The sequence below is a fragment of the Agelaius phoeniceus genome, chromosome 1, assembly GCF_051311805.1.
Source record: "Agelaius phoeniceus isolate bAgePho1 chromosome 1, bAgePho1.hap1, whole genome shotgun sequence".
NCBI lineage: Eukaryota > Metazoa > Chordata > Aves > Passeriformes > Icteridae > Agelaius > Agelaius phoeniceus.
Window position 1 is genome coordinate 70,115,540 of NC_135265.1, and position 24,777 is coordinate 70,140,316.

The window sequence follows — 24,777 nt, forward strand, 5'->3', positions numbered from 1 at the left end:
GCGGCGCGGACTACAAGCCCCAGGGCGGCCCGCGGGGCCCGCACCGCGCGTGGGGCGGTGGCGGCGGCGGCGGGAGGTGGATCCTGGCAGCGCGGCCCCGCGGCTCTCGCCGCTCCCGGGGGCGGCCGAGCGGAAACCCGCCCCCAGCCGCCCGGCATCCAGGAGGGCGACGGCCGCGGCCAGGGCGAGAGGGATGCGCCTCGCCCTGTCCGACAGCGGCGAGCAGCGGCCGCCCTTGATTAGCAATTAGCCCGTCCCCAGTCCCCCCTCGGCAAGCACTGTCCCATGAACGCCGACCCGCCGCTGGCAGCAGCGGCCGACGGCTTCTCCCGCGGTGCTGGCGTGCGGGTCGCTTAAGCCATGGGGAATGGGATGAACAAGGTAACCCCGCTCGTCGTTGTCGCCGTGCGCGAGTGCATGTGTGCGGGCCAGCGCGGCGGGGCCAGGGGCGACTGTCCCTCCCCGCCTCGGGGCGGGCGGGGTGCCGTGGCGCCCCCGCCTTTGTCTCGCCCCGGCGCCGCGGGCACCCGCTTTCGGAACAAAGGCCAGGGCAAGAGGGCTTTTCCCTTGGGTTTTGGGGGTCCCCCGCCTCGGGGCGAGGGCGGAGGGACGGAGACCGCCGCCGCGCCGCTCCCTCGGGGCGCGCCGCCCTCTCCTCCCCAGCCGCAGCGCGGGCAGGCGGGCGGGAGGGGGGCCCTGGTTTCGGTGATGTGCCTGGGCTTCCCCTTCCCGAGCGAAGCCAGTTCCTCGCGGTCGGCGAGGGCCGCCGTGCCCCTGGCGCCGGGCTTCAGTGCCCTCTCTGCGTCCCCCAGCCCCGGGGGTGCCGTGGGGCAGAGCCGGCAGCCCCTGAGGCGCGGCAGGGGCCGGGGCGCGGGGCTGTCAGCGGGCGCCGCACTGAGCCGAGCCGGGTCACCTGGGCACAGCCTGCTCCGCTCCCGGGCCGAGGAGCAGCCGCTGGACATGGGCTGGGCCCGCACGGTACCGGTGGGACAGGAAAGCGCTCGGCCCCAGTGGAGATCGCAGTGAGGAAGAGGAAGGAAGATGGATCTGTTTTGCAGAGGGTGTTGGCCTTTTGGCACTAGGGGGCTTATTGTACGCACCGATTCCTCTGGCATGTCATGGTGGTTACCTAGGGGCCACTGTGATTTTTCTCAGTATCTCCACCTCTGTTTAAAACCCAGGTTTGAAAGTGTGGTGGTAACTAGCCTTTTATATATAGCTTACTATGAGGAACAGAAGTTGAGTCATCTCCTCTGTCTTACATCCTGCTTTGAGTGCTTTGGGAGTAGCTTTGCTATGTGGCCTCTGACAAACCAGAGGAGAACAGCTAGAAATAGCTCCTCACATTTTGTCCCAGTCTGACATCCTTGCCCCTGGAAGCGTCATCAAATTGTTGAACATCCAGAGTGCTTAGTGTACCACCTGGAAGGGGAAGCCTTTCCATCCTATGGGTAGAGACATTGAAATAGAAACCTTTGGCAGGGAAAACATCTGGCTGCTGAGGAATCGAGTTAGTATGTAGGAGGTAGAACCTCCCTTGGTCCTTTTCTCAGTTTTTGCTTTCAAAGTCTGGGAATGATGCTGTAATATTAGCCACTCATTGATATTAGCCTTCTAGAAATGGCCAGTTAGGAAGAAATACAGCTAGAGAAACTTGTTTTAGGCCTCTGGTATATTTGTAGTAATTTTCTTGGAATGCTTGAAATTATCAGAACGTTTAGAGGGATGCAATATGGGATGCTTAAGTTGCAGTCTGGGGAGAAAAAAAAATAAAACTGAAAGGACAACTCTCAGCCCTTTGAAGCTGCATTGCATTTTACTGTGGTACTATGTGGGTAGGAATTGGCAATCTGTGACTGGCCAGTTTGGTCATTTTAATTCTGTTAAATGTTGCCCTGACATGTACCACCTGGTGCTTTCAGGACAGGCATAACACTACTTGGATTTTTCTCCCCTTTCTTATAGCTGTATCCAAGAGGTTGAGCTGTTCAGCAGTTTGAGAAGGGCTGGCTCCTTTAAGGAGGCTACAGTCATGTTGGGTACTGGCCATCAGGGTTTATATTTGTAGGGATCCCACATGTTGGTCTGGAACTTGCCACCTTCCAAATGTGCCTCTGGATCATCTCTTCCTCCTGATCTCGTGAGTCAGCGAAGCTGGAGGGGCAAGGGGAAGCATGGAACCATCAGTGCAGATGTAGGTGGTATTTGCTTGACTCAGTGTAGTCAGTCAATACAAATTGCCTTAGTTTCCAGCTGAAGTGTGTTTCTCGTGGTAGATCTGTATACAGATGGTAGGAAAAAATAATCATCTTATTTGATGATGGATTATTTCATTTAAGGAGTCCCTTTGTACAGATGCCAAGGGAAGAGGATTAATGATCCCTGGAATGGGTGTGGTAAGAAAGAGCTCCAGGGATTGCTACAGCCTCTCAATACTGATCCTTTCTCAATGGCATGGTCCCTTCTTTATTTTTCTGTCCCATTATACTGATGTATTTCATAGCAAATAGCAATTGCACATGGCCATTAGAATGATAAGGGCTGGAGGCCTGGCATTCTTTATAAGTAAGGTTTATCTTTCTTTGCTAATTTTCTCTGTAAAATTAGCTTGGCCTAGTTTTTTTTTCCTAAAGCCCATCCTAGCCTTCTGACATTTCCTGAATTAAACTGAAAGCATTTGTTCATAAACACCTTTTTTATTCTGTTCAGAGAAGGAGAATCAGGTTGTGAATGTGCATTGACATGCCTAGTATTAATTTTCAGTACTTCACCTTTTTTTCTTGTATTTCTAAGAGATGCATTTTACAGAATGAGTAATGGGGTCTGACTTAGGAAATTGTCTCAGTAGTCTGATTTGTGTTCATGGTTAATGTCTAACTTTGACTTGTATTCAAAGTTCAAGTTGAAGCCTGTGGTTGAAATGTAGAAATGTTTTCCAGGAGCTGAAGTCTAGAGGCTGAGATGGTGACCAGATTTGACTATCTGTGAGCAGGATCTTGGTGAAGAGCTCTTCCTGGGGTTTAGTTGTTGTTTAGAGCTGTTAAAGTTAACTGACAGTTATTCATGTAAACTCTTCAGAAGATTCGAGTATTATCTCTATGAAAAGGGCAGATAAGCCCTGCTTGTTGTAGGAGTGGATTAATAAGAAATTTAAACCAGTGTGGCTAGTTACAGCTGAGGTAGCTAATTTTATGGAAGTCAGAGAAGCTGTGCCAGTTCATGTCAGCAGCAAATCCCCCTCACTGATGTGTGCCACTCTTGTGTACTACTGGACAAAGGTAGGTTTGTCCTCTCCTTTTGCAGTGCCCCAACATCTCTGAGAAAGCCCCATGGACTTCTCCAGAGTTCAGTACTAACACAACCAGAAGCAGTGTTAGCTAAGAGTTAGATGCTTTATTATAAGCATTTGTTGATAGAGGAAACAGCAGCAAAGTAGCCCTTTAAGCCATTTTCCAGAGAGGTGTGTTGTCAGAGAGGACTGACAGAAGCATTAGCAACTACTGTCTGTTCCAGGGCTCAGTCTTTGTGCAAGGTGGAGAGCATGAGCTGCTCTCATGCGAGGTACAAACTAGGACAGACGTTGCTGTCCTTGTCCCTTCGTGCATTCTTTACATCGGTTACTTGGTCTGTGGTCATTTTCTCAATGTTTCGGATCATATGAAGATGCTACTGTTTTTATTCATATAGCAGTGGTTGAGAAGTTCACAAAAACAACCACCTTATTTTTCTACTCTTCTGACTCCCACCCCTTCTCTCTCACACGCCCCTAGCTGCCATCAGCCTTCATTTTGCACAGCCTGGAATTGCAGTTACTGAAGGCAGTGTGAGATGACACAGCTGAAAGTTCCCAGCCATAGTTGAGTGCTGAATTATTAGTCAGCATGACATAAAGATTCACTTCTTTTCAGGTAGCTTTCACCCATAGTAATGTTTCTTGCTTTTAGAATGACTGGTACAACAGGGATAACATCTGTCCTTGGTTGCACGGTGTCCTAATTACCTGTCTATCATACAGCATTGCTTCCTGATGCACAAATGCAGACTTCTGGATTTTTCCTCCTTTGCCAATAAGAAACCTCATTTCTGCAACCCCCCAGTGTTCCTCACTATCTTTAATTTCTAATGTCAAAGCTTAATGACTGTGAATTGAAATTAGGCTTTTATTCTCTCTTGAGAATACACATTTGATGCAGAAATAATGTCTTGGTGTCTAAAATGCCATAGTCTACAGCAGTAATGGTGTGATGGAAGATCTGTGCTGCAGATAGGAAATACCAGACAGCTATTTCAAAATAGCAGAAAGCCTTTACATTTTTTTTTTTTAATTTTTTATACTGAAGTTGAGGGAGCTCTTTGGGGTGATCTTGTTAGTGAAATTCGTTCATAACTTGAGTCCCTTTTGCTTTATAACATGATTTTGTTTGTAGAATTAGTCTCTTTGGCAGTGACTTTTGAGTACTGCCCTATCTGGAACAGGTACAGGCTTCATTTTCCTAGCCTGGGATGCAGCATTAGAGCTGCACTTCTAGCAATGTCATTGAGAGTGCTTGAAATACTGAATTGGCCCTTGAAACCATTCATCTTGTGCACATGGAAGGGGACAGCAGGATGTTGTAAAGCTTCTTTACCCTACACCATACCCTGGCATTGGAAACTGGCCTGGGCATTTTTGCTGTCTCTGTAAGAATGTTGAATTTGTACAAATGAAGAGGGAAGGAAAAGGGAGAAATCTATCTGAGCTTCTTTTTGCAAAATGTACAGGTGCCCATACTAAAGAACTGTTTTCTTGATGAACCAGTGCTGTCAATCAGCCCTTAATTTTCAGGCAAGGGTCTACAAGCAATCAGGTACAGCAAGGGTCCTGGAGAAGGTGTCTTTTTGTATTGGGGGGGGCGGGAATTGAGCCCTGTGTTTAGAGCTGGTGTGGCACAGAGACAGAGCAGGCAGAGTGATCACCCAGCAAAGCCTAAAGGGAGGAATGTTTGCACAAACCAAAGCTGCAAGGAGTGCAAGAGGTGCTGCAGCTTTCTGTTTCCCGAAAGGCTCGATAAATAACAGCGAAAGTGATGCTTTGACCAGATGAAAGCTGTGAAGTTAGGGCAGGTCAGAAGCTGTTTTACAGCCTCTTTTGCTGGCCCTGCTAACCTGTGCATGGTGAGCTGGGTCACCTTTCAGCAGGAGGGCTGCAGTGAAACCAAGTCTGTGGCAATGATCCTTGATGAAAAGTCCTTCATTACTTTCCTAAATAGGTGGAGTTTTCCTTTTAAGTAGCTGTGCCTGAGAGGCTGTTGCTGCTGTTGTGGTGACACTGGGGTGTTGCTAAGGCTATAGGAAGTCAGTGCTGATGTATCTGTATTGGTGGTATGCTATATGTGGACTGAAGAAAAATGGATTGTATGGTTTCACCACCACAGTTCTGATCTCCTCAAAGGATGTGGGTGTGGGTCAGAGACTTCACGTGGCAGAGAACAAAAATCTTGGCCAGCAGTTCAGTGTGCCTGGCAGTTTTTGATGTCTGTACTGCTGTTCCCAAGTTTGGTAGGAGGGGTAGCACTACAGTGTCACCTGCCTCTGTGTCTGTGCGTGCACGTGCCCTCAAGCACGTGCTGGTCCTTGGCAGACCTTGATACTCCCCAGGCACCTGGTACTTGTTATGGAAGGAGTCTGAAGTGAAGTTAAAGAATGTCCTGTAACTGACCCCTGTGCAGGCATCCGAGAGTGTGGGGTGAAGGGGTAGATCTGTGAGAGAAACATGCATTTCACAGACTTTCAGCAGTTCTCTTGCTATGTGAGCACACAAGTTACTGTTTGCAGTGATTTCCTCTAAGAGCTCCACAGTGCTGCAGCCCTGACTTGCATGGCTTTACACTTCAAAAGCCTCGAAGGATGTCATTTTGCAGGGCTTTGTCCAGCTTCCTTAGCAACTTTAGGCAAATCACCTTTGCTCTGTGAAGTTTCATCATTAGTTCCATGAGGGTAGCTGTTACCCTGCTGCGGGGGGCAGGGGAGAGCTGTGTTGTGAGGCTGCTTTGTAATTTGTAAACTACATTTGCTGTCCTTGGAGAGCCTCCATTAAGTGAAAGAATCCCCACGATTAACAACCCCCTTCTGCCAAGGAATGGTGTCAAAGCACAGTATGCCTAGAGCTATCTGGTCTGAGAAGGTTGCAAAAGTTGTCAGCATGTTTTAGATTGCATTTCACAATAATCTGCTAAAGTAGTATGTTCCATCCTGTATGCAAATTGAACTTTGTCAAATTGTCTTACCACAAGATATCTATATTTGATACTATATTTCTTTCTCACAGATTCTGCCTGGCTTGTTCATTGGCAACTTTAAAGGTAAGATTAGTTTTATTATTATCTCCAGGATTACTTAGCAAGAGTCCTAAAGTGTTTTGCAGGCACTCAGATTCTCTGGCATCTCTGTAGCTTTTTAACCCCATCTTGCTTCATGTCTGGATTCACCTGGTAGCACTCGTTTGCTCTCTCCTCTGTGTGCTGCGCTGCAAGTACTTTGAGAAAAGTAAAATGAATACCATCTCCTTGGAGCATGCTTCAGCTGGAATTCCTAAACATTGGCCTGCCTTAAACGATTCCCGTGCTTGGCAAGCAAGCCTGTGGGCCAGGCAGATTCTTTGTAAGGCTTATTGCAAGTCCTCCTTATAAGTAAAGGCTTACTATACCTCCTGCTCATTGCTTTCATTATTTTGGTTATTTATAACAACTGCTAAAGAGTTCTGTTGTCACCGCTTGTGAGACTGATATGTCTGCTGCTTGCAGCCTGACCACTGATACTCACACTGTCTCTGTTGCAGATGTAAGTTTCTATGGATTTTTTTTCCTTCATGCATAAGGTTTATTTTTTGTGTACAGAAAAACAGACACATTTAGGAATCACAGAAAACTTTATGCAGACATCCAAATAAATGACCTGTTCTCAAAACACTTCCTTAGCAGCAGTTCTGGCAGTTCTCTCTCTACACAGAAGTAAACCACTTGTGCATGTACAGTGTATCTGACATAGATGGGGACTCCATCTTTCCTATGCTTGGGTAAAACAGCAAAGCAGGGCTCACAGGGGCTCCTGCAATAGATATCCTGTCCTTCCTGGGCAGTCTGATACCACACCCAGTCTGTTAAGGCTGGCAACATCTACACTGGATTTACATGGTCTTGCACCTTCTCTCTGCCTCGTGCCCACTGTTCCTTCCATGCCTCTGCATACCAAAACCCGAGTTCAGTGGTTTTTGCCTGATTTACCTGCTTCTGGATCTGCTGACCCATACAATGGATCCAGTGCTTGCTGCCCCTTGGGACATGGAGCTGATAAGTTTGTAAGGCAGCCTGGAGGTACATGTGAGGTTAAAAGCTGCCTTTTGCCACACCATAAACACAAGTACAGTGGCTACTGTTTGAGGGAGTTAATCGTGCCGTGGTAAGGAAAATGAGAGGATAGAGGTGATTTCATGCTGATAATGAAAGGGGAAAAAAGAAAAATATAGGAAAAAAAAAGAAAATAAGGCCAAAAGGGTAGTTTTGAAAGCCTTTGGATGGAACCACTGCATGGTCTGATGACAGAATTAAAACTTGGTCACAGCCATGTTACTTCCTCTTTTTGTTTTCTTTTCTCTTCCTGAAGTAATTCAGGCAAGGGGTGGAATTGGGAAGATGTTGGATAGTCGAGTCCCTTAGGTTTCAGGTAGGGTGGGCAGGATGGGCCCTGGTAACATGGCTCCCAATCAGTCCCTCTCACCATGGCCATCCCACTGGTAAGCCCTTGCCCAGGGGAGTGAAACTCAGCAGGAGCATCTGTTTGCTGGTGCAGCTCTGTTTTCAGAGCAGGGGACTTGGCCAGGGTTGCAGAGTGAGTCAGCATCTCTGCCCATGCCAGGCCTGTGGCCCTGTCTCTCCCCGTGTGCCTTGGGAGTGGCCCTGGAATTGCAGGGCAGGTCACACCCACGTGGAGAGCAGAGGTGTGCAGGTGGAGGTGCTGTGGCTGGGAAGTGTCTCTGGGAACCTCACTGAAAAAAGCAGAGGGTGTAATGCCTCTGCTTACCTCCAGAAAAGAGAGGAAAGACTTTAACCGCAGTGCTTGTTTTATGGAGTCTGGTTTTTAAATTAATTAAAATACAAACAAAAATGTCCGTTTATTTACTGCTATGACCTTTGCTAAGATTGCATTTAATCATTACATTCTCCCCTCACAAGTACCTGTTATAATCTCAGATAAGCTACCATACTTGGAGAGGAAAAGATAGGTTTTGCAGTACTTCACTAATACGAGAGCGTGCTTTTACAATTCTTACCCTTTTCTGCATTCCTTGTGCCTCAACATCCCCTTGCCTCACTGCTTAGGAGTAGTTGCAGCAAGCTCTCTGTGCGGTGAAGTCATCCCATTTAGGAACAGGTTGTTGGTTAATTACCAGTGTATTTTTCTGGAGGACTTTGATCCTTATGTTCTTGGGGCATGTTCTGATTTGTGAGATTTTTTTAAAAAGTGACTAGTGAGCATTGAGGCTAGCACGAAGGGGATCACTGACTGAGAAATACTCAGCAGCATGTGCAGTTGGGACTGGTCAGAGTATCCTGATTTGGGCAGCTGAAATGACTAGCTACTCATAAAGGGAGAGATTTACAAAATTATTTCCTGTAATGCATTTTTGATCAGTCTCCTGTTTTTCAGCTTAAGATTGATAGCTTGAAATTGAATAAAGTTGCATCTTGTCAGTAAGAGGAGGAAACACTGAATCCCTGGTGTTGTGTGTCTTGCCCAGACACAGGGCTGAGGATTCGAGGCGCTGTCTGAGTCCCTGAGCTGGGGTGGAGAGGAAGCAGCTTCTCCTGAAGTTGAGTCAGGGGAATGTCTGTAAATCGCTCTGATCTGCCCTCTGGAGGATAGTCTTTCCCCAGTGGCTCCTCAGGGAGCCTGGGCATGCTCCGTTTCCAGAGCTCAATCAAAGTACCATCCTACTCACACTCCTGTCTTGCTGCTGCATGGGAGACCTCTGGGAACCCTGGCAGTCTGGGAAAAGGCACAGTTCTTCTAGATGGGTGCCTTTCTGCTGAGTGAAAATAGGATGTTTGAGATGTTAAACACTAATTCTGGAGGGCTGTTGTCTGGAGAAGGCATTCAGGAATTGCTCTGATTGGGGAATTATTATTCACCATTCAGCTATATTTCTGCTTTTAGGCCTAGTAAATTTAAATACAGTCTATGACAGAGCAGTGCAAATTCTGCATTTAACTGGGAGATAAACTGAGGCCCAGAAACAGCTTGTGAAATGAACCTGTGGCAGAAATGGGAGCTGAGCTTGCTGCTTCTGCTTTGTTTGGTGCTTCACAAACCTCTAAGCACATAGACTTGAGAGAGGCTTTAGTAATCACCTTAAGGGTCTTTAGGGTAGAAAGTTACATGTAGTGCAGATTATGAAAAGCACTGAAGTATCTCCTGAAATCCCCCTAAGTCGACAGAGCTTGAGTATGTCTCTGAAAACCTTTCCTGAATAAGCACAGATTTTGGCATGTGTTCAAGTGCTTTTTATCTCACAGGCTCTATAAGCATGATTCAGCTCATCAGTAGCACATGAAAAGTGTGGCATGCTCCTGAGAGCTTATGTTTGAGATTGCACAGCTAGAGGGCAGAAAAATTCAAGAAGAACCATAGATGTCCATATAAAATACAAGACTGAGTCTGGTCTGAAAGCCCAGAAGGAAGCAGCACTTGAGATTTTTCTTTGAAAGTGAAGGAGTAGTTATTTCTTTGCAAATGGCAGAGTAGCAGGCTAAGAGGAAAAAATGAGGGAAAAGAAAGAGGAAGTTAACTCCTCTTTCTGCCTATGGTTTTGGAGAAGATTTCTTTTGTTTCATTTGTACCTTACAGATGAAATGCGGTCCTCTCAAAAGACAAAGAATTTATTGTGGGACTGCATGTCCACTTGTCTTCTGCACTGGAAACCTGATGGCCCTTTAAAGTCACCTGTGCTCACAACAAAAATGGTTGCTTTGTTCTTTAAGGGATTGACAGGACAGCCTGGTTCTCTGCACAAATGGAAAACAAAATCTATTTCTTCTGATGAGAGATTCTTAGTGGGTGTTCAGTTTGCTTCCAAATCAAGAGGTGTGGCAGTAGCAGAAACCAGAGACTCAAGAGTGTTTCTACCTTGAATATTAAAGCGCTTGTGTTCTTCCTTGTTTGTAATCATTCAAGGTTTTTTCCATGGAATATTTGGGGGCTTTTTAATTTGAAGGGGAAAGCCACAATATGAGGTTTAATTTCCCCAAAGAGTCCAGTATTGCTGTGGATGGTCTGGAGAGTCTTGGGGAAGTTTCTGCCCTTCCCATTACTAAGTGTATAAAAAGGCAATGCCCACCAAGTAGTTCTGCTGTGTTTCTAAAGTCAGTTAATTCCTGTTCTCATCTGCTTACTATTTTTTTAAGTTCCATTTCCTAAGGCTTTATATTAGATACTGAAGACAGGAGAGGATGGAGGTACCATTTCCTTTTTCAGCTTAAACCTTTTGAAGGAAGACTATAGGTACTCCATTAAACAGAATACTGACCTCTTTCCCCACCTTTCTTGTTCCCCAAAAAGGTCCTTCTGAGAGGATGGGACAAAATATATTTTAGAACAAAGTGTGAAGTGGAGACAGGAGAGTTGGAGGTTTTGTTCATGTACACAGTTTGTGTGTGTGTGTGTGTCTGTAACTGCACATAACTGGATTCAGGAATAAAGCTCTCCTGATGGGAAACCATTCTCAGTAATAGCTCTTAGTGCTCTGAACCACTGCAGAGGATGTTCTTCTTTAGGTGGCTGTCTCTCTATCTAGCTCTCTCCAAAGCAGAAGAGAAAGTGTAGACAAAATTTTGCTTTATATAATAAAAACAAGATGATGTTATGATGATGAAATTGTCTCTATACATCTGCAGATTGAGACTTAATACTGTTGTACATGCTGGGCTGACTTGCCTTGTCTAAGAGGAAGTCCTTATCCCTCACCTTGCATTTCTGTGGAGGCACTAAAATACTGAAGACAGAGAGGATGGTTGTAGGTACATTTGAGACTTCACCACTGTACTATTGGAGTTGTTCAGTCATTGATGTGCCTTAACTGCAGTGGTTGGAGCTGTGTCTCTCTTTTGCTGACAGGGATGGAAGCACACTGCACTAGGTGATTTTCTCCCCAGCACACAGTAAGGCTTCCCAGAGCTGCAGGGAGACAAATTCTGAGGCCCCAGTCCCATTTTGATGACTTTGGCATTGGTTTTGTATATAAGTATTTGTAGCTCTCTGCGTGAGTAGAGGTCAAGCGTGGAGTCACAGTATGAAACTGAGGGAAAAAAGGCTAAATGTGGGAGGGAGAGAGGAAGACTTCCCCAGTGTGAATTGTGTCATTTTGTGTGAAGAGAGAATTTCCCAAAGGCTTTACTCAAAAGTCCACATCTTAGCTTAGACGCATTTTGCTGTATGACACAGAATGTTAGGTAAGCTGTTGTTGAGGAATAATACTGCATTTGAGGCACCCTTTAGAGCATGCACAGGAGGGGGCTCTGGTAGGTAGGATTAATCATAACATTTGAAAATGGGGTGTTTCACACTGTGATTTCAAAATGTGAGCTTGCATGTGCTTGTACAGCATTGTGCTACAGCAAAGAAGTTAGAATTGCAGTGGTGGTGGTGGTTCTTTTGGTTTTTGGAGGTTCTTTACATAACTTCTAAATTTTTTTTTTGTTATTTATGGTATGAGACTGTGAGTGACAGGATATATTATTTGTACTGCTGTTTAAATAGCCTTATCTGTAGTATCTGTGGAGACTTAAGGCAGGTGCTGGGAAACCAGGGGAATTTCCCCTTTGTAAACTGTTTGAAGTTTAGATCCAGAAGTAGCTGGGAAGCTTTTTCTCCTCTACTTTAGTGAATTGAATGCTTATTTCCCAAATATATTAAGGACTTGTTGGCTACCTGGTCACGTAGGTCTGGGATGGCCATTTCCAGCTTGTTTCTAGGAATATCTGAAATCTCAGTGTATAGTTTTGATTTGCTGAAATTCCTTTAGCCTGAGTCTCTGTTAACTGAAGAACTAAGGTATTTCAGTCTTAGGCCTTTCAAACTAATTCAAAGCAGTCAGCATTTAATTTGGATCATATCTTCTTTTAAAGCAGTTTGCCTTGTGTGGCAAGACATTTCTTACCACATAGGTCATACTGATAATTAGAGATTGGGGTCTCATTGTGCTAGGTGTACCTTAACACCATGAATTCCAGCCAGCATGCTCTGGAGTCTGCCCTTAGTCTTTGTGAGACAGAAAACAGATTTTTAGGGGCACTTAGGCTGGTTTCTGGGTTTCCAAATCCTTGCCTGCTTAGGCATTCCCTAAGGAATTGAGACTGTCCTACAAACTGTTAAAAAAATCTGAAGGTCAGGTGGATTAGAGGATGTCGCCTGGCGAGCATTAGCATTTCTTCTTTGAAATGTTTTCTCTGAGATTTTTAGGAAATTTTATTTGTTCTGTGAAGCTAGGCTTTAATTCTGTTTCAGATAGAATTTGTGTTAATTCTCTCCTGAAGGATTAGGCATCTGTGTTGATCATGCAGGCTTGAGCAGTAGTGAATAAAATCCTTGCAGTTTTAACTCTTTTCTTCATTTTATTAGCTGTAGAGAAGCTTTCATAATTGGATTAGGTTTAAATTTCGTTGCTTGTTACTGTGCTCACTTGAATCTTGTCTATGGGGCAGTATAATTAAATGTCCAGCTCTTCTTTGTGATGTAGAGAAGGCATTGAAACGTTACAGTAAGTGGATAAGATGACCCGAGAGATGCTAATTGAACTCTTGCATGTACATAAAGAACGTACAGGTGATGCTATTATTTTTGTACCTAGAGAGAGCCGGTTCGAAACCTTTGTGGTCAGTGCTCTCTTTTTGTGTGCAACCAGGCTAATGTGAAAAGATTGTATGGGCAGGTTTCGAAGGCAGGTGTTCCCATCACAAAACCACTGCTGTATTACTGTGGTGTGCTGTGCCATTCTTAAGCAAAAAGGTCAAAAGTAGATGGGCACAAGCTAACTTCTACCTGTATTGGTGGTTCTTTCAGGTTGTTTTTTGACCTGCTGATAATTTAGTATGGAGAAAGTTGCTCACTGATGACAGATAGTCTATTTTACCCTTTTTTTTCTCATAGAATCAAGCCCATGGTGTTGCCGTATCTAGCATCAAATTTTCAGTCACCTCAGTTTTCTTTCCAGTTTTGAATGTCTGAAACCCCTTGGTTACAGGTCTAGGAACCACCTTTTCACAACTGCACTTCCTTGCTGTAGCATTTTGCTTTTTTATACATTTGATATATTTATCACCTGTGTCTCTTTAGACTTAAAATTATCATTTGTATTGGCTAAATGCACATTTTTCTCTGCTGGTTCACTGAAAGTAAGAATCTTGTTATCGTCGTGGCTTGTGTGCAGAGACCTCAATTCAAGTGATATGGTTGGCTTCCCTTCTCAGACCTGGATATCACAGGGTCTGTTTCCCGAGTGAAAATGTATTCCCTGAAGGGGGATTTGTGGGTAGAGAGGAGGTCAGATATTTCTTGTACAGCTCTGAGTGCATGTTCAGATGGCCATCACCTGCACACAGGCATGCACAGACTTACATTTCAGATGCAAAATACATGAAACTTCTGACTTGAGAACACATTCCTGAGTCACTTAAGCTTGGTCTTTATATAGTATATAATTTGTTTTGGAGTTAGAAGTGTGTCTTCCCGTTACCCACTCTGATGATGGTGTTCTAGAACAGCTGCATTTGAGGTTTTGCCTGACTTTATGCAGCTTCAAAAGGAAATGTATCAACAATAAGTAACTTTTCAACGTGCACAATGGAAATGCTATTTCAAGTGATTAAAAAAAAAATCTTCCTTTTTTCCCTCTATCACAGATGCCCGAGATGTAGAGCAATTGAGTAAGAATAACATTACGCACATTCTTTCAATCCATGACAGTGCCCGCCCTATGCTTGAGGTAAGAGTTACGGGGGACTCCACAGTAAATCATTCCTTTGCAGTTGACTGTCACAGTTATCTTGGGGTTAATTTTTTGTTCTGTGCAATTGATGTTTTGAGACTGATTTTCTTGAAAGCTGTAGTTTTGAGATCCAGCCACAGGTTTTGTTGTTGCTGCTGTTATAACAACAAGAAATGTAACTGACAAGGGAAAAGAACTACACTGTCAGTCTGTATAACACAATAATGAGATTATGTTATTAATTTAATAGTAAAGGTAAGTTTCGTTCTGTGTGGAGTTTAAGCATCACATAAACAGCATTCCTTCCCCAGTACTAACCCTTCTGTGTACTTGGGCCCCTTCCTTGAATCTTTATGGCAGATGAGTTTGCAGTCCTTTTCTATGTGAAATGGCCTTATTTAGGCTTGGAGTGTAGGAGGAACCAGTGATCCTCACATAATAGATCTAAAATAGCAGGACATCTGTAGTCTTCAAAACTTTACATAAAGTTTTATTCCTATTTTACTGAAGGGAAACTCATCTGAAGACCTGTATTTACTGTGTTATCTTGAGCAGGGAAGGAGCTGGGAACAGGATACAGGTCTCCTTTGTTGGAATGCTATGATTTCTTCTTTACACCAGCTTACCTTGGAGGGGAGTCTGCCTGGGCTTTGCTACATCTTAAAATCCGGCTATTTGATTTATGTCAGGAACTATTATCCTCTAAAATTTGTTCATTCCTTCCCTGCATTCCACTTCTCATGAAATGTGGCAAAATTGTGGGTAAGGCAGTAGTTGGTGTTAGCCCTCATATGCTGCTGGGAATCTCTGCTTTTCTTTTTCTTCATGCAAAATGTCTCCAGTGATTTCAGTTCTTAAACTACAGAATTTCCACTTCTCCCAGGCAAGTCAATAGGTAAGCCAAACAAGAGGTGTCCCCAGTAGTCACAGTCAACCCCAATATCAAGGTAATAGTAAACTCTGGGTTGACCTTGAATTTATAAATGTGCTGCAGCAGATTTATAAATGTGCTTCATAAAATAAAATGTGCTTTAGCTGTTGGCTTTGTTACACTGTCAATTTGACTTGTGTTGTGCCTGATGCTTGTTAAGTCTGAAACAGACTGAATTTCAAGAGTGCTTTTAGTTGAAGAGATAAACATTTGTGCTGAGTAAAGGCGATGTCATGTTGCCTCTAGGGTGCTGGTCTTTAAAATGAATGGAATTTTGTTTTGTTTTATCATATTAGAAAAGTAGGAAGACAGATCAGCTGCATGGTACAGATCAGCTGCAGCCTCAGGCCAGTGCTTCTGGTGGTGGTGGTGGTGGTGGTAGTTTTGGCAGCCCACACACCACCTCCTTGCTTGTGGTGATGCATCTGTTTGTGAGGCTGCATGGTAAATAAACTGGGAGCTTTTGTGGTTTAAATATAACCAGGGCACCATTTCTTCTTCTGGTTACCACCACAAAAGTCATGAAGGATTTTGTTTACCCAGCTCTGTTCCCAATCTGGTTCACAGCAGCGTTTCAAAAGTAACAGTGGGACATGAACAAACATGTGAACAGTGTAACTGGTTGAGGATGGACTTGCTTTAATCACCCCGGCTTCCAACTGTGCCTTCGATTTTCTCTGCATACAGTATAGTTCCTTTAAAACTCCTCCCCAGTTGCTAAAGTAGTGTAAGGATTTCAAATTGCATTTCTTTGGGAGCTGAGCTAATTTTGATTACTTTATCAGTCATGGTCTTACTGTGGTGATTGTTTGTGACTGAATGCTTCTGTTCAGGAACAAAAGCCTAGAAAACTTTTGCTAGATTTGGTTACTTCCTTTGTTATTTACATCCGTGCCAGGTTTTAGGTGGGTTTGTTTACAGCTTGTGTGTCCACATTGTGCTTGGGGATTGTTCTCATGTCCACTGAAATCAAATAGAAATGTTTTCCCTATGTGTATCCCTCACCACCTGTCTCACCAAATTTCACTCGTGGAAAGTGATTACTTTTTGTTCAGAAATCATTTGATGTTATTCAGACTTCTAAACATGCAATTGCGGTGATAAGGAAATATCTTTTCCCTGAGATTCCCTGTTTCAAGTGTATGCATTTATGTGAATGCTGATCACCTGTAAAAAGCTGCCTTTGCTTCTGCAGTAGTTGCCTTTGTCTTTAACTAAGAATATTTTATCTCCAGAATTCCCTAGTCCTGTAGGAGATGTAGGAACCTGTAGGAAATTCTACAAATAATTCATTAGACAAAGCTTTCTGTGCATGCTAAGGAGGGTAAGTGTTTTTTGATATTGAAAAGCCAGTACTGTATTAGTAGCATGTTATCAAAGAGAATTTGGTCTTTTCTGCCTGTGTATGGAACAAAGAATATGGATGCATACTTTAACTCTCAGAAGTCACAAATAAACCACATCTTGCTTGTCAGATTTTGAAGTTTCATCACCGTTTTGATGCAATAATACATCTGAGTGGAGCACTTAAAGTGGTTTATCAGAAGTACTGATTCTATACACAGTGGGTCTTGTGGGTAGAGAATGAGAATGCCTAATCTCTCTTTGTCATTCATAGTAAAAAATGCAATACTCAAGAAATGGAAACAAACAGCAGTCTGTGCGATGAACACCAATTTGCTATGGATTGTAAAACTGTTTTCTGCTGTATTGTCCCTCTCTGTGATGTTACAGACTGTTTTTACCTGGTTGTTTGAAATGCTCACTGTACCTTTTAAAAAGCATGCTTTCCTGTGTGACTTAGGTTTTGGGTATAGGTTGCTTCAGTTCCTCCTAAGTTATAAGCTATTAGAAAACGATTGAAGAGTTTCACAACAAAGTATTATATTGGTTAGGTTACGTGTGTCTACTGAGATATACTTAAAAAAAAGTTTTCTTACAGAAATTTGCTTTTGGACATTATCTCAACCACCATTTACAAACCCTTATGGATGTCTGATTCATGGTGGCTCATAATCAAAGTTCGGAAGTCATGAGTTCTTTCAAGCTGGAATAACAGAAAAAAGTAGGTATAAAATTAGTTGAATTCTAAGACTTCTTACACCTTTAGACATGGCTAGCTTGCATTAAGTGAAGACACAGAATTGTTTGTAAGACTTCAAGTGATTTACACTGGAAAAAAATTGCCAAAATCTGGCCTGAACTATCTTGCCATATTCCATATTCTTTAGTTCTTTTGCATAAAATGTTTCAAAGAAGTTTTTCCTCTAATAAAACTGACTTTGAAATATATTCAGAGAGCATTCTAAGGCTATTTTTCCAACAAAGTGTACCAGTATTACACAGGATCTTAAGCAATTTGGTGAGAATTTTGTAGTTAAAAGATGCATGTTTATACCTCCTGTGATACAAATATCTATCTCATGGAAGCCCTATGGGTAGCAGGTAGCATGTCCAAGAGAAAAGTGTGCATGCCATATGGAACCAGGTTTTTTATTTCATATGTAATGAGTGAGAGCAGTGTCCAGCAGCACCATGTGTGCTTCCTCAGATGCACAGGGGCAGCAGCCTTGGTGAATCAAGCTGTTTCCTTCAGAGCACTTTGGATGGCTGCCCATGGGACACTCACAGATGTTTTATAAATCCACATAAGAGCCATGAGCAGAGAAGAACAATTAGGTTTCTTGCCACCTGCTTTTTCTATTCTATTTCTCCATTAGTTTAGGTTTTAAGATTTCTATTCAGAATATGAGACACTGAAAGGTAGATGGGGAAATATGTCTCCAAGTGTGCTTTAGATAATAGCTTGTCTGGCAACGACCCGTAGGATCCATCCAACAGGTTGTCTTGTGTCTAGGCTTCTGTAAGGCCTTTGACATGGTACCCCACAACATCCTTCTCTAAATTGGAGAGATGAATGTGATGGCTGGACTGTCTGGTGCATGAGGAATTGCTTTTATGGTCCCATCCAGAGGGTCAATAGCTCAATGTCCAGATGGAAACCAGTCATGAGTGGTGCCCCTCAGGGGTCTGTATTGGAACCACTGCTGTTTAATATCTTCATCAATGACATAGACAGAGGGATCGAGTGCACCTCAGCACATTTGCAGATGACAAAAATTTTTGTTCCAGTTGCTCGAATTAAGGTGTGTAAAGGTAGATCTTGTTAATCATAACAGAAGAATATGGTCGCAGGTCCACTGAGGTGTTTATCTCTGGATTTTCCAGGTGTTTAACCCTCTTCTGGTGTTTATATGGAGGTGAATGTGGGCCCAAACTAAATAGACTGTTGATGTGGATTGTGCAACAGCTTGAAAATAGCTGCATCTCATTCTGGAAAGTGTAGGCTGTGGTGGACAGTCATGTCCAAGAAGCTGAATTTACAAGCATTCTAATTCATTCTCTCATTATTCCTCCCCACAACCACAGGTTTAAATGCTGGTAGAAGGAAGAATGCTTCCTCTGCTGCATTGGGCAGTGGTTGCTGTTTGCAAAGCAGGAAGGAGGACAGTGTGAGGCCTGGGAGAGGGGGGAGTACTGAGTTGTTCTTGTCAAACAGGTGCTCAGACCCAGTCCCAGGGAGGTGTCATCCCCAAAGAGAGGCAGGGATGGATAGGCATTCTGTGGGTCCCATTTCTGTGTGGAAAGTCCATATCAGGTCTGTGTGTCATTGTGGCTGGCAAATGACGTGTCTCAGATTCAGACTGGAAGGAAGCAAGACTTTGAGTGTGCGGGTTAGCAATTGCTGAAATATATTTCCCGAGGTAAAGGTGGGTTTTCTCATATGCTTCATTTTTGTGTGGAAGTTGATTTAGGTGAGGCTGGGTTGTAGCAGTCTTTACACTTTGCATTTTAGAGCTGGAGCATTTCACAGTGCTCGGTCTGTCTGAGACATTTTGAGGTGCCAGTTGTGGTGACTGTTGTGAGCATTGCAGACACCTGTCCATCAGTCAGGAAATGGACTGAAACCAGCAGCTTCTTTCTCACAGTCCACCACACATTTGTCAGTTGCCAGTAATTTTGCTGCTGCTCTTGACCTGCACCAGGGGTTTGATCTAGTAAATGTATGAATGCCATTACCAGTCGCCTGTGATTGTGGAGTCCTTTGGCATTAATTTATTTATAGCATTATCATTGTCAGATTGACTCCTGCTGTGTCACAGGAAGCTTTGATGCTGCACTCATCTGGTAGACATCATAACAATCACAGTAATGTAGATTTTAAATTAAAAAGAGTTCATGTGGGCATGCCTGTACTGTCCCCTGTCACAGAAGCTCTCAGTTGTTCCCTCAGTTAATGAGGAACTGCATTAAGATTAGCTTTTTGCATGTGTGGTGCCTCTGTATGTACGTCAGTTTTCTTTCTTTGTTTTCTGTGGCTTCAGAATATTTGTTTGGTTTTTATTTTCAGTATGTTGATCTTTTCCCCCTCATTCTACAGAGTTGGCCAGAGCACCCTAAGAGGACAGTTATCTGTTTTTCCTTTGTATTCTGATGTCATTAACAATATCATCTTAATCTGGTATGTGCTGTCTCCAGAGCAGTGGTTTTCCCCTCTTTTTTCCTGAATTTGACTACCTCCATGAGTGTTGATATGGTGGGTGGGTGGAGGCATGGAGAAGGCAGAGAAAAGCTGGTTGCTGACTGAGCTACTATGTGTGGTTTTGAGTAGCACAATATAAAAAAGACATTGAGTTATTGGAGAGTGTCCAGAGAAGGGCCATGAGTGTGGTGAAGGGCCTTGAGGGAAAGCCATATGAAGAATAGCTGAGGTCACTTGTTCTGTTCAGCCTGGAGAAGAGGAGACTCAGGGGAGACCTCATTGTGGTCTTCAGCATCCTCTGGAGGGGAAGCAAAGGTGCAAGTAATGATCTCTTCACTCTCATGACCAGGACTTAAGGAAACAGCATGAAGCTGAGTCAGGGTAGGTTTAGGTTGGTTTTCAGGAAAAAAGTTTTTCACCCAGAGGGTAGTTGGGCACTGGAACAGGATCCCCAGGGAAGTGGGCACCAGTACCAAACCTGTCAGAGTTCAAGAAGTATTTGGACAACACTCTCAGGGAACTTGGTGTAGTTCTTGGGGTGTCCTGAGCAGGGCTGGGAGGTGAACTGGATGATCCTGATTGGTCTCTTCCAACTTGGCACAATCTATGATTTTTAAATCTCTTTTGTCCAGTCTATCAGTTTATGCAGCCTGCACAACTTAAATGAAATGTAACTTTGGAAGTAAAGAACTTCTCAGACAGGTTGTCTTAAAAAGAATTTTAAATACTTTTTTTCTTTTCAAATTCTAAAATTTTTATTCTAATAGAAATAGGGTTTCAAAAACTTAGTCTGAAAGGGAACTGAAAGGGCACAACAGTTAAAAAGCTCTGTGATGATATTTTAGAAAAATCTTTCATACTCCCTGGGTAAACAGTCAAATGCATTAATAGAATACAGGCAATGAAAAGATGCTGTAACTGGAACAGAACCAGTAAGTGTGAGGAATAGAAGTTGTGGAAAAATAAGGATGCTGTGGAGGAGATGTATAACTTCTCTGCACCAGATTAATCACTGCTGAATGCTGTGATATACCTGTTTCATAAGGTATTAAGGATGAGAAGCTTGCAACTGGGGAAATCACAAGAGGAAGTGCTGAATCAAGATTATGAATTAAAAATAAAGTGTACAACTGGCTGCTAAATTCAGACCTTTGGAAGATAGTGAGGAGCTAAATGAACACCTATGAAAAACTAAGAAATGTTTATAAGATAAATGGTCATAGCCTGAAGACCTGGTATAGATAATGGATTCATACCAGCTTGCATTAAGATATGGAATCTTGCTTCATGTTTTTCAAGCCTGGCTGAATGTTCTAAGTCTTAATTCAGTTTTAGCTGAGCTTGATAATCTTGCATGTTTACCCATGATCTTTAGACTATACATGTGTGCTTTTTGAGAAAGCAGTCAGGTGTTTTAGAAGAACTGAAGTGGCAGCTCTGGCACAATGCAAGTAATCTGGTTAGCACAGTTTGTGGATTGCAATTTTGCAGCTATTTAGGTTCTGACTATAGAAACCTATAATATCTGCAGTTAGCACTTAATGTGATAACTTTGGTCTTATCTCCTTTAAGTTTTCGAATTCTTTCCTTCTATTCCAAGTTTGGGGAAACCTCTTTCTCTCATGGCTGCACTTTCTGGATTGAGTTAATATTTTTATGTGTATGTATAACAGCAATTACCCTAAAAAAAAGAAGTCCTGTGTTATGTCCCCAGTTTCTTCACCTGATAACTTTGGAAGTGCTGAAGGCTCCCTTAGTGATTTATTTTGTAGTTATAGATTCAGAGAATGGCTTGGGTTAGAAGGGAATTTAGAGACCATCTCATTCCAGCCCCCTGCTTTGGACAGGGACACCTTCCACTACACCAGATTGCTCAGAGCCCCGTCCAGCCTGGCCATGAACACTTCCAGGGAAGGGCATCCACAGCTTCTCTGGGCAACCTGTTCCAGTGTCTCACCCTCACAGTAAAGAATTTCTTCCTATATTCTAATCTAAACCTGCTCTCTTTCAGTTTGAAGTACTTTTCCCTTGTCCTATCACTACATGCTCCTGTAAAAAGTCCCTCTCCATTTTTCTTGTAGGCTCCCTTCATGGACTAGAAGGCCACAATTAGGATACCCCAAAGCTTTCTCTTTACCAAGCTGAACAATCCCAATTCTCTTAGCCTTTTCTTATAGGAGAGGTGCTCCATCCCTTTAAACAAACATCTCAGTAGCCCTTCTCTGGACTCTGTTCCAGCAGGTCCATGTGCTCCTTGTGTTGAGGGCCCCAGAACTGGATGCAGCACTCCAGGTGGGGTCTCAGCAGAGCAGAGCAAAGGGGCAGAATCCCTTCCCTTGCCCTGCTGGCCACACTGCTTTGGATGCAGCTCAGGATGCTGTTGGCTTTCTGGCCACTGAGTGCTCATGGCTGGGCTGTGTTGAGCTTCTCATCCAGCAGCACCCCCAAGTCCTTCTAGGCAGGGCTGCCCTTGATCTGTTCATCCCTCACTCTCTGAGGCCTGTCCTCACAGAGATAGTAGTCCAGAAAGCATTTGTCTGGACTCAAAGGCATATCACTGCTTAACATGAACTAACTAAAAAGGGAAATACTGGGAAACCAATCAGCTGTAATTTTTTTTTTAAACACAAAACATCAACATATGTTTATTCTGGAGAGGTACTGCTCAGGAAGTGGAAACAGCCAATCTGTTAAAACTGTATTGCAATATTGGATAGCATGCAGAAGTCTTGAACTGTAAAAGGCCTTTCATAGATGAAAATTGCATCTTGGTGACATGACAATTGAAGGCCCTGCTGGGTATCACTGGGCAGCATGTGCAGCTTCTGTTGTCATTGAGATCCAACCCAAACACTTACAGGAACTGTTAAAGAGGAAGATGGTAAGACAGCCTTCAAAATCAGAGGTGCTATTATCATATAGCAAGGTCATGGCTGTAGTATAAAGACCAGCTCTACAAATCAATAATTTAGTCAAGTTGGACTGTTGCATTTCCATCCGTAGCACTAAACTCGTATATCACCAGTGTTAGAAGCTGTTTGGTTTTCAGCCATTGTATTAACTTCAAGAGAAAGTATACAAGCACTTCTTCTAACAAAAACCCTTAACTTTCCTCTGTGATGTTTCACTGTCTTTTCATGGTAAAGGTTTCCCCTCATGAGATGTTTCAGAAGACCATGCTGAGCAAAACAGCTACCATTTTTCTTTCAGGTGTAGCAGCACCAGATGATTCTAGTTTGAAGTAATGCCCTGTCTGGGGCATTGATTCTGCTTGTGAAGCTGGGAGCTCTGACTAATTTTTCAAGTATTACCCCAGTAGCCCACTAAGAAGCCAACAGACTTGCACAAAGCAGCTTTTAAAGTGTGTCAGGCCAGGCCTTTATGATGGGGTCCTCCTGGCAGAGGCTGCTCTGGTGATGCACTAAATTAGCTCATAGTTTGACTTGCTCATCACACATGAGCTGTGTCGAGGGAAGCACATTCCTGTCATGGCAGGTGGCAGGGAGGAGAGGATGAGGACTGCTTGGAGCTTTCAATTGTGAGCTGTTTGCATGAGGGATGTTGAGACCAGTAGATGTCTGGTGTTTCTGATTGCTTGGTTATGGTGTTAACCAGAAGAGGACAAGTGCTCTGACCTGCCTCTGCAGAGGACACGATGTGGAATGTGTTAACCCACACTTCTAATCACAGAATCATAGAATGGTTTGGGTAGAAAGGGACCTTAAAGATCATCTAGTTCCAACCCCCCTGCCATGGATGGGCAGGAACACTTTCCACTAGACCATCCAATCTGGCCTTAAACATTTCCAGGGATGGTGAATACACAGCTTCTCTGGGTAACCTGCTCTAGTGTCTCATCACCCTCACAGTAAAGAATTTATGTTTAGTATCTAATCTAAACTTCCTCTCTCTCAGATTGAACCCATTGCTCTTTATTCTGTCACTGTATGCCCTTGTAAAAAGTAAAGTGAGCTTATTCCAGAGGTGCAGTGATCATATTCCAGCATTCCCTTAAAGAAAGAGGCAGTTGTGATATATTGTTTTATTGTAGCACTCAGGGACCCCCTTGAGGGTTCAGGGATAAGTGTGATTGGTAGTGCTCAGATATGCCCTGACATGCCTGGGAGCTTGAATAAATCATGTAGTTAAGACAGACTAACAAAGTCCTTCCTCTCAGCTGAAGTCCTGTAAATACTCTTGGTATGTCCTGAAGGAGATAAACCACAATTTAATACAAAGCCATTAGTGTTTTCTCCCACTCTGCATTCTTTCATGAGACAGGTTAGAACAAGAATTCAGGGTTAGAATTAGAAATAATAACCACAGCTCTGTGCAATTAAAAAAAATCCTTAAATTTTCAACATTTGCCTCTTTTAATTTTAGAGATGGGGAAAGAGGATTTTCACAGGACACTTTCTATTTGTGATTGGCACATTCCAGCCTTAAGGAGCTTTTCAGAACTGTCACTGAGACTACTTCCTAAGAAAACTATGAACCAGCATTGTAAAAAATTCTGACATTGTATTATTCCTGATAGCAAGAATGAAACGTATGAATTCTATTGCAGAAGCATCCCATTTGCTGCTGTTCACATTGTTCATGTAATCCCAATTTTGTTTATAATATTTTTCAAAGCCAAACCTGAGTGTGTTGTTCGCTCAAGTCAATTAGTGGTTATCCTAGGCTGAAACACAAATGCATTTTCTATGAGTCATTAATAAAATCAGCACTAATGGTGATTGCTACAGAAAGTAACTGAAAGGACAAACAAACGGTTGAACGGTTTTCAGTTTAGCAGGTTCAGTTTGGTACATTACTGGACTAAACCCTTTATAAACTCTCATTGGTTTGGCTTGAGGAAGCTTTGTGCCGGCTGTTTCCCACTTTAGCTTTTTTGCTGAAATGCCCCTAAACAAAAATAAGTCCTCCTGTCCTCATCTGTTGATGTGACGACTCAAATTAACACATGGTTTTTGACTAACCTGAAAGAACTTGCCAGGTGCTGGAGGTTTTCTATTTGCATCTTGGTTCACAAATATAAGTTTAGGGTTTTATGTTTAAAAAAAAATTCTTGGAAATCGTTGATGGTATCTTTACATAAATTTAAATAGAAAAGTTTAATGCCAAAAATACAATACTGTTCTTTTTGAACTTTTTTTTTTACGGACCCTTCCCCCTACTCTTTGCCCTTGGAGAGCAGAAATTTTGTAATTTGATGTTCTTTCCCCCTCTCCTCAACTTTTAAAATCTGACAGTCTAGATTCAGGCTTCCAATGCTAACTAGAA

General features: G+C 43.2%; 1 protein-coding gene across 7 annotated transcripts in view; it reads left to right on the forward strand.

The window, feature by feature from the left end:
- DUSP22 (dual specificity phosphatase 22) overlaps window positions 1–24,777 on the forward strand; it is a 48,028-nt gene that overhangs the window by 459 nt on the left and 22,792 nt on the right. For 4 of the 7 annotated variants that reach the window (XR_008533984.2, XM_054630048.2, XM_077181428.1 and 1 more), the window contains exon 2: window positions 6,308–6,341. Coding sequence is in view for 5 of the 7 variants with exons in the window: in XM_054630048.2 (XP_054486023.2) it covers window positions 6,308–6,341 (34 nt within the window). In the remaining 2 variants the exon portion in view is untranslated. Of the gene's footprint in view, window positions 1–64; window positions 382–6,307; window positions 6,342–13,931; window positions 14,015–24,777 lie in introns of those variants that run through there. The other 3 variants (XM_054630059.2, XM_077181437.1, XM_077181435.1) reach the window with 3 other exon arrangements.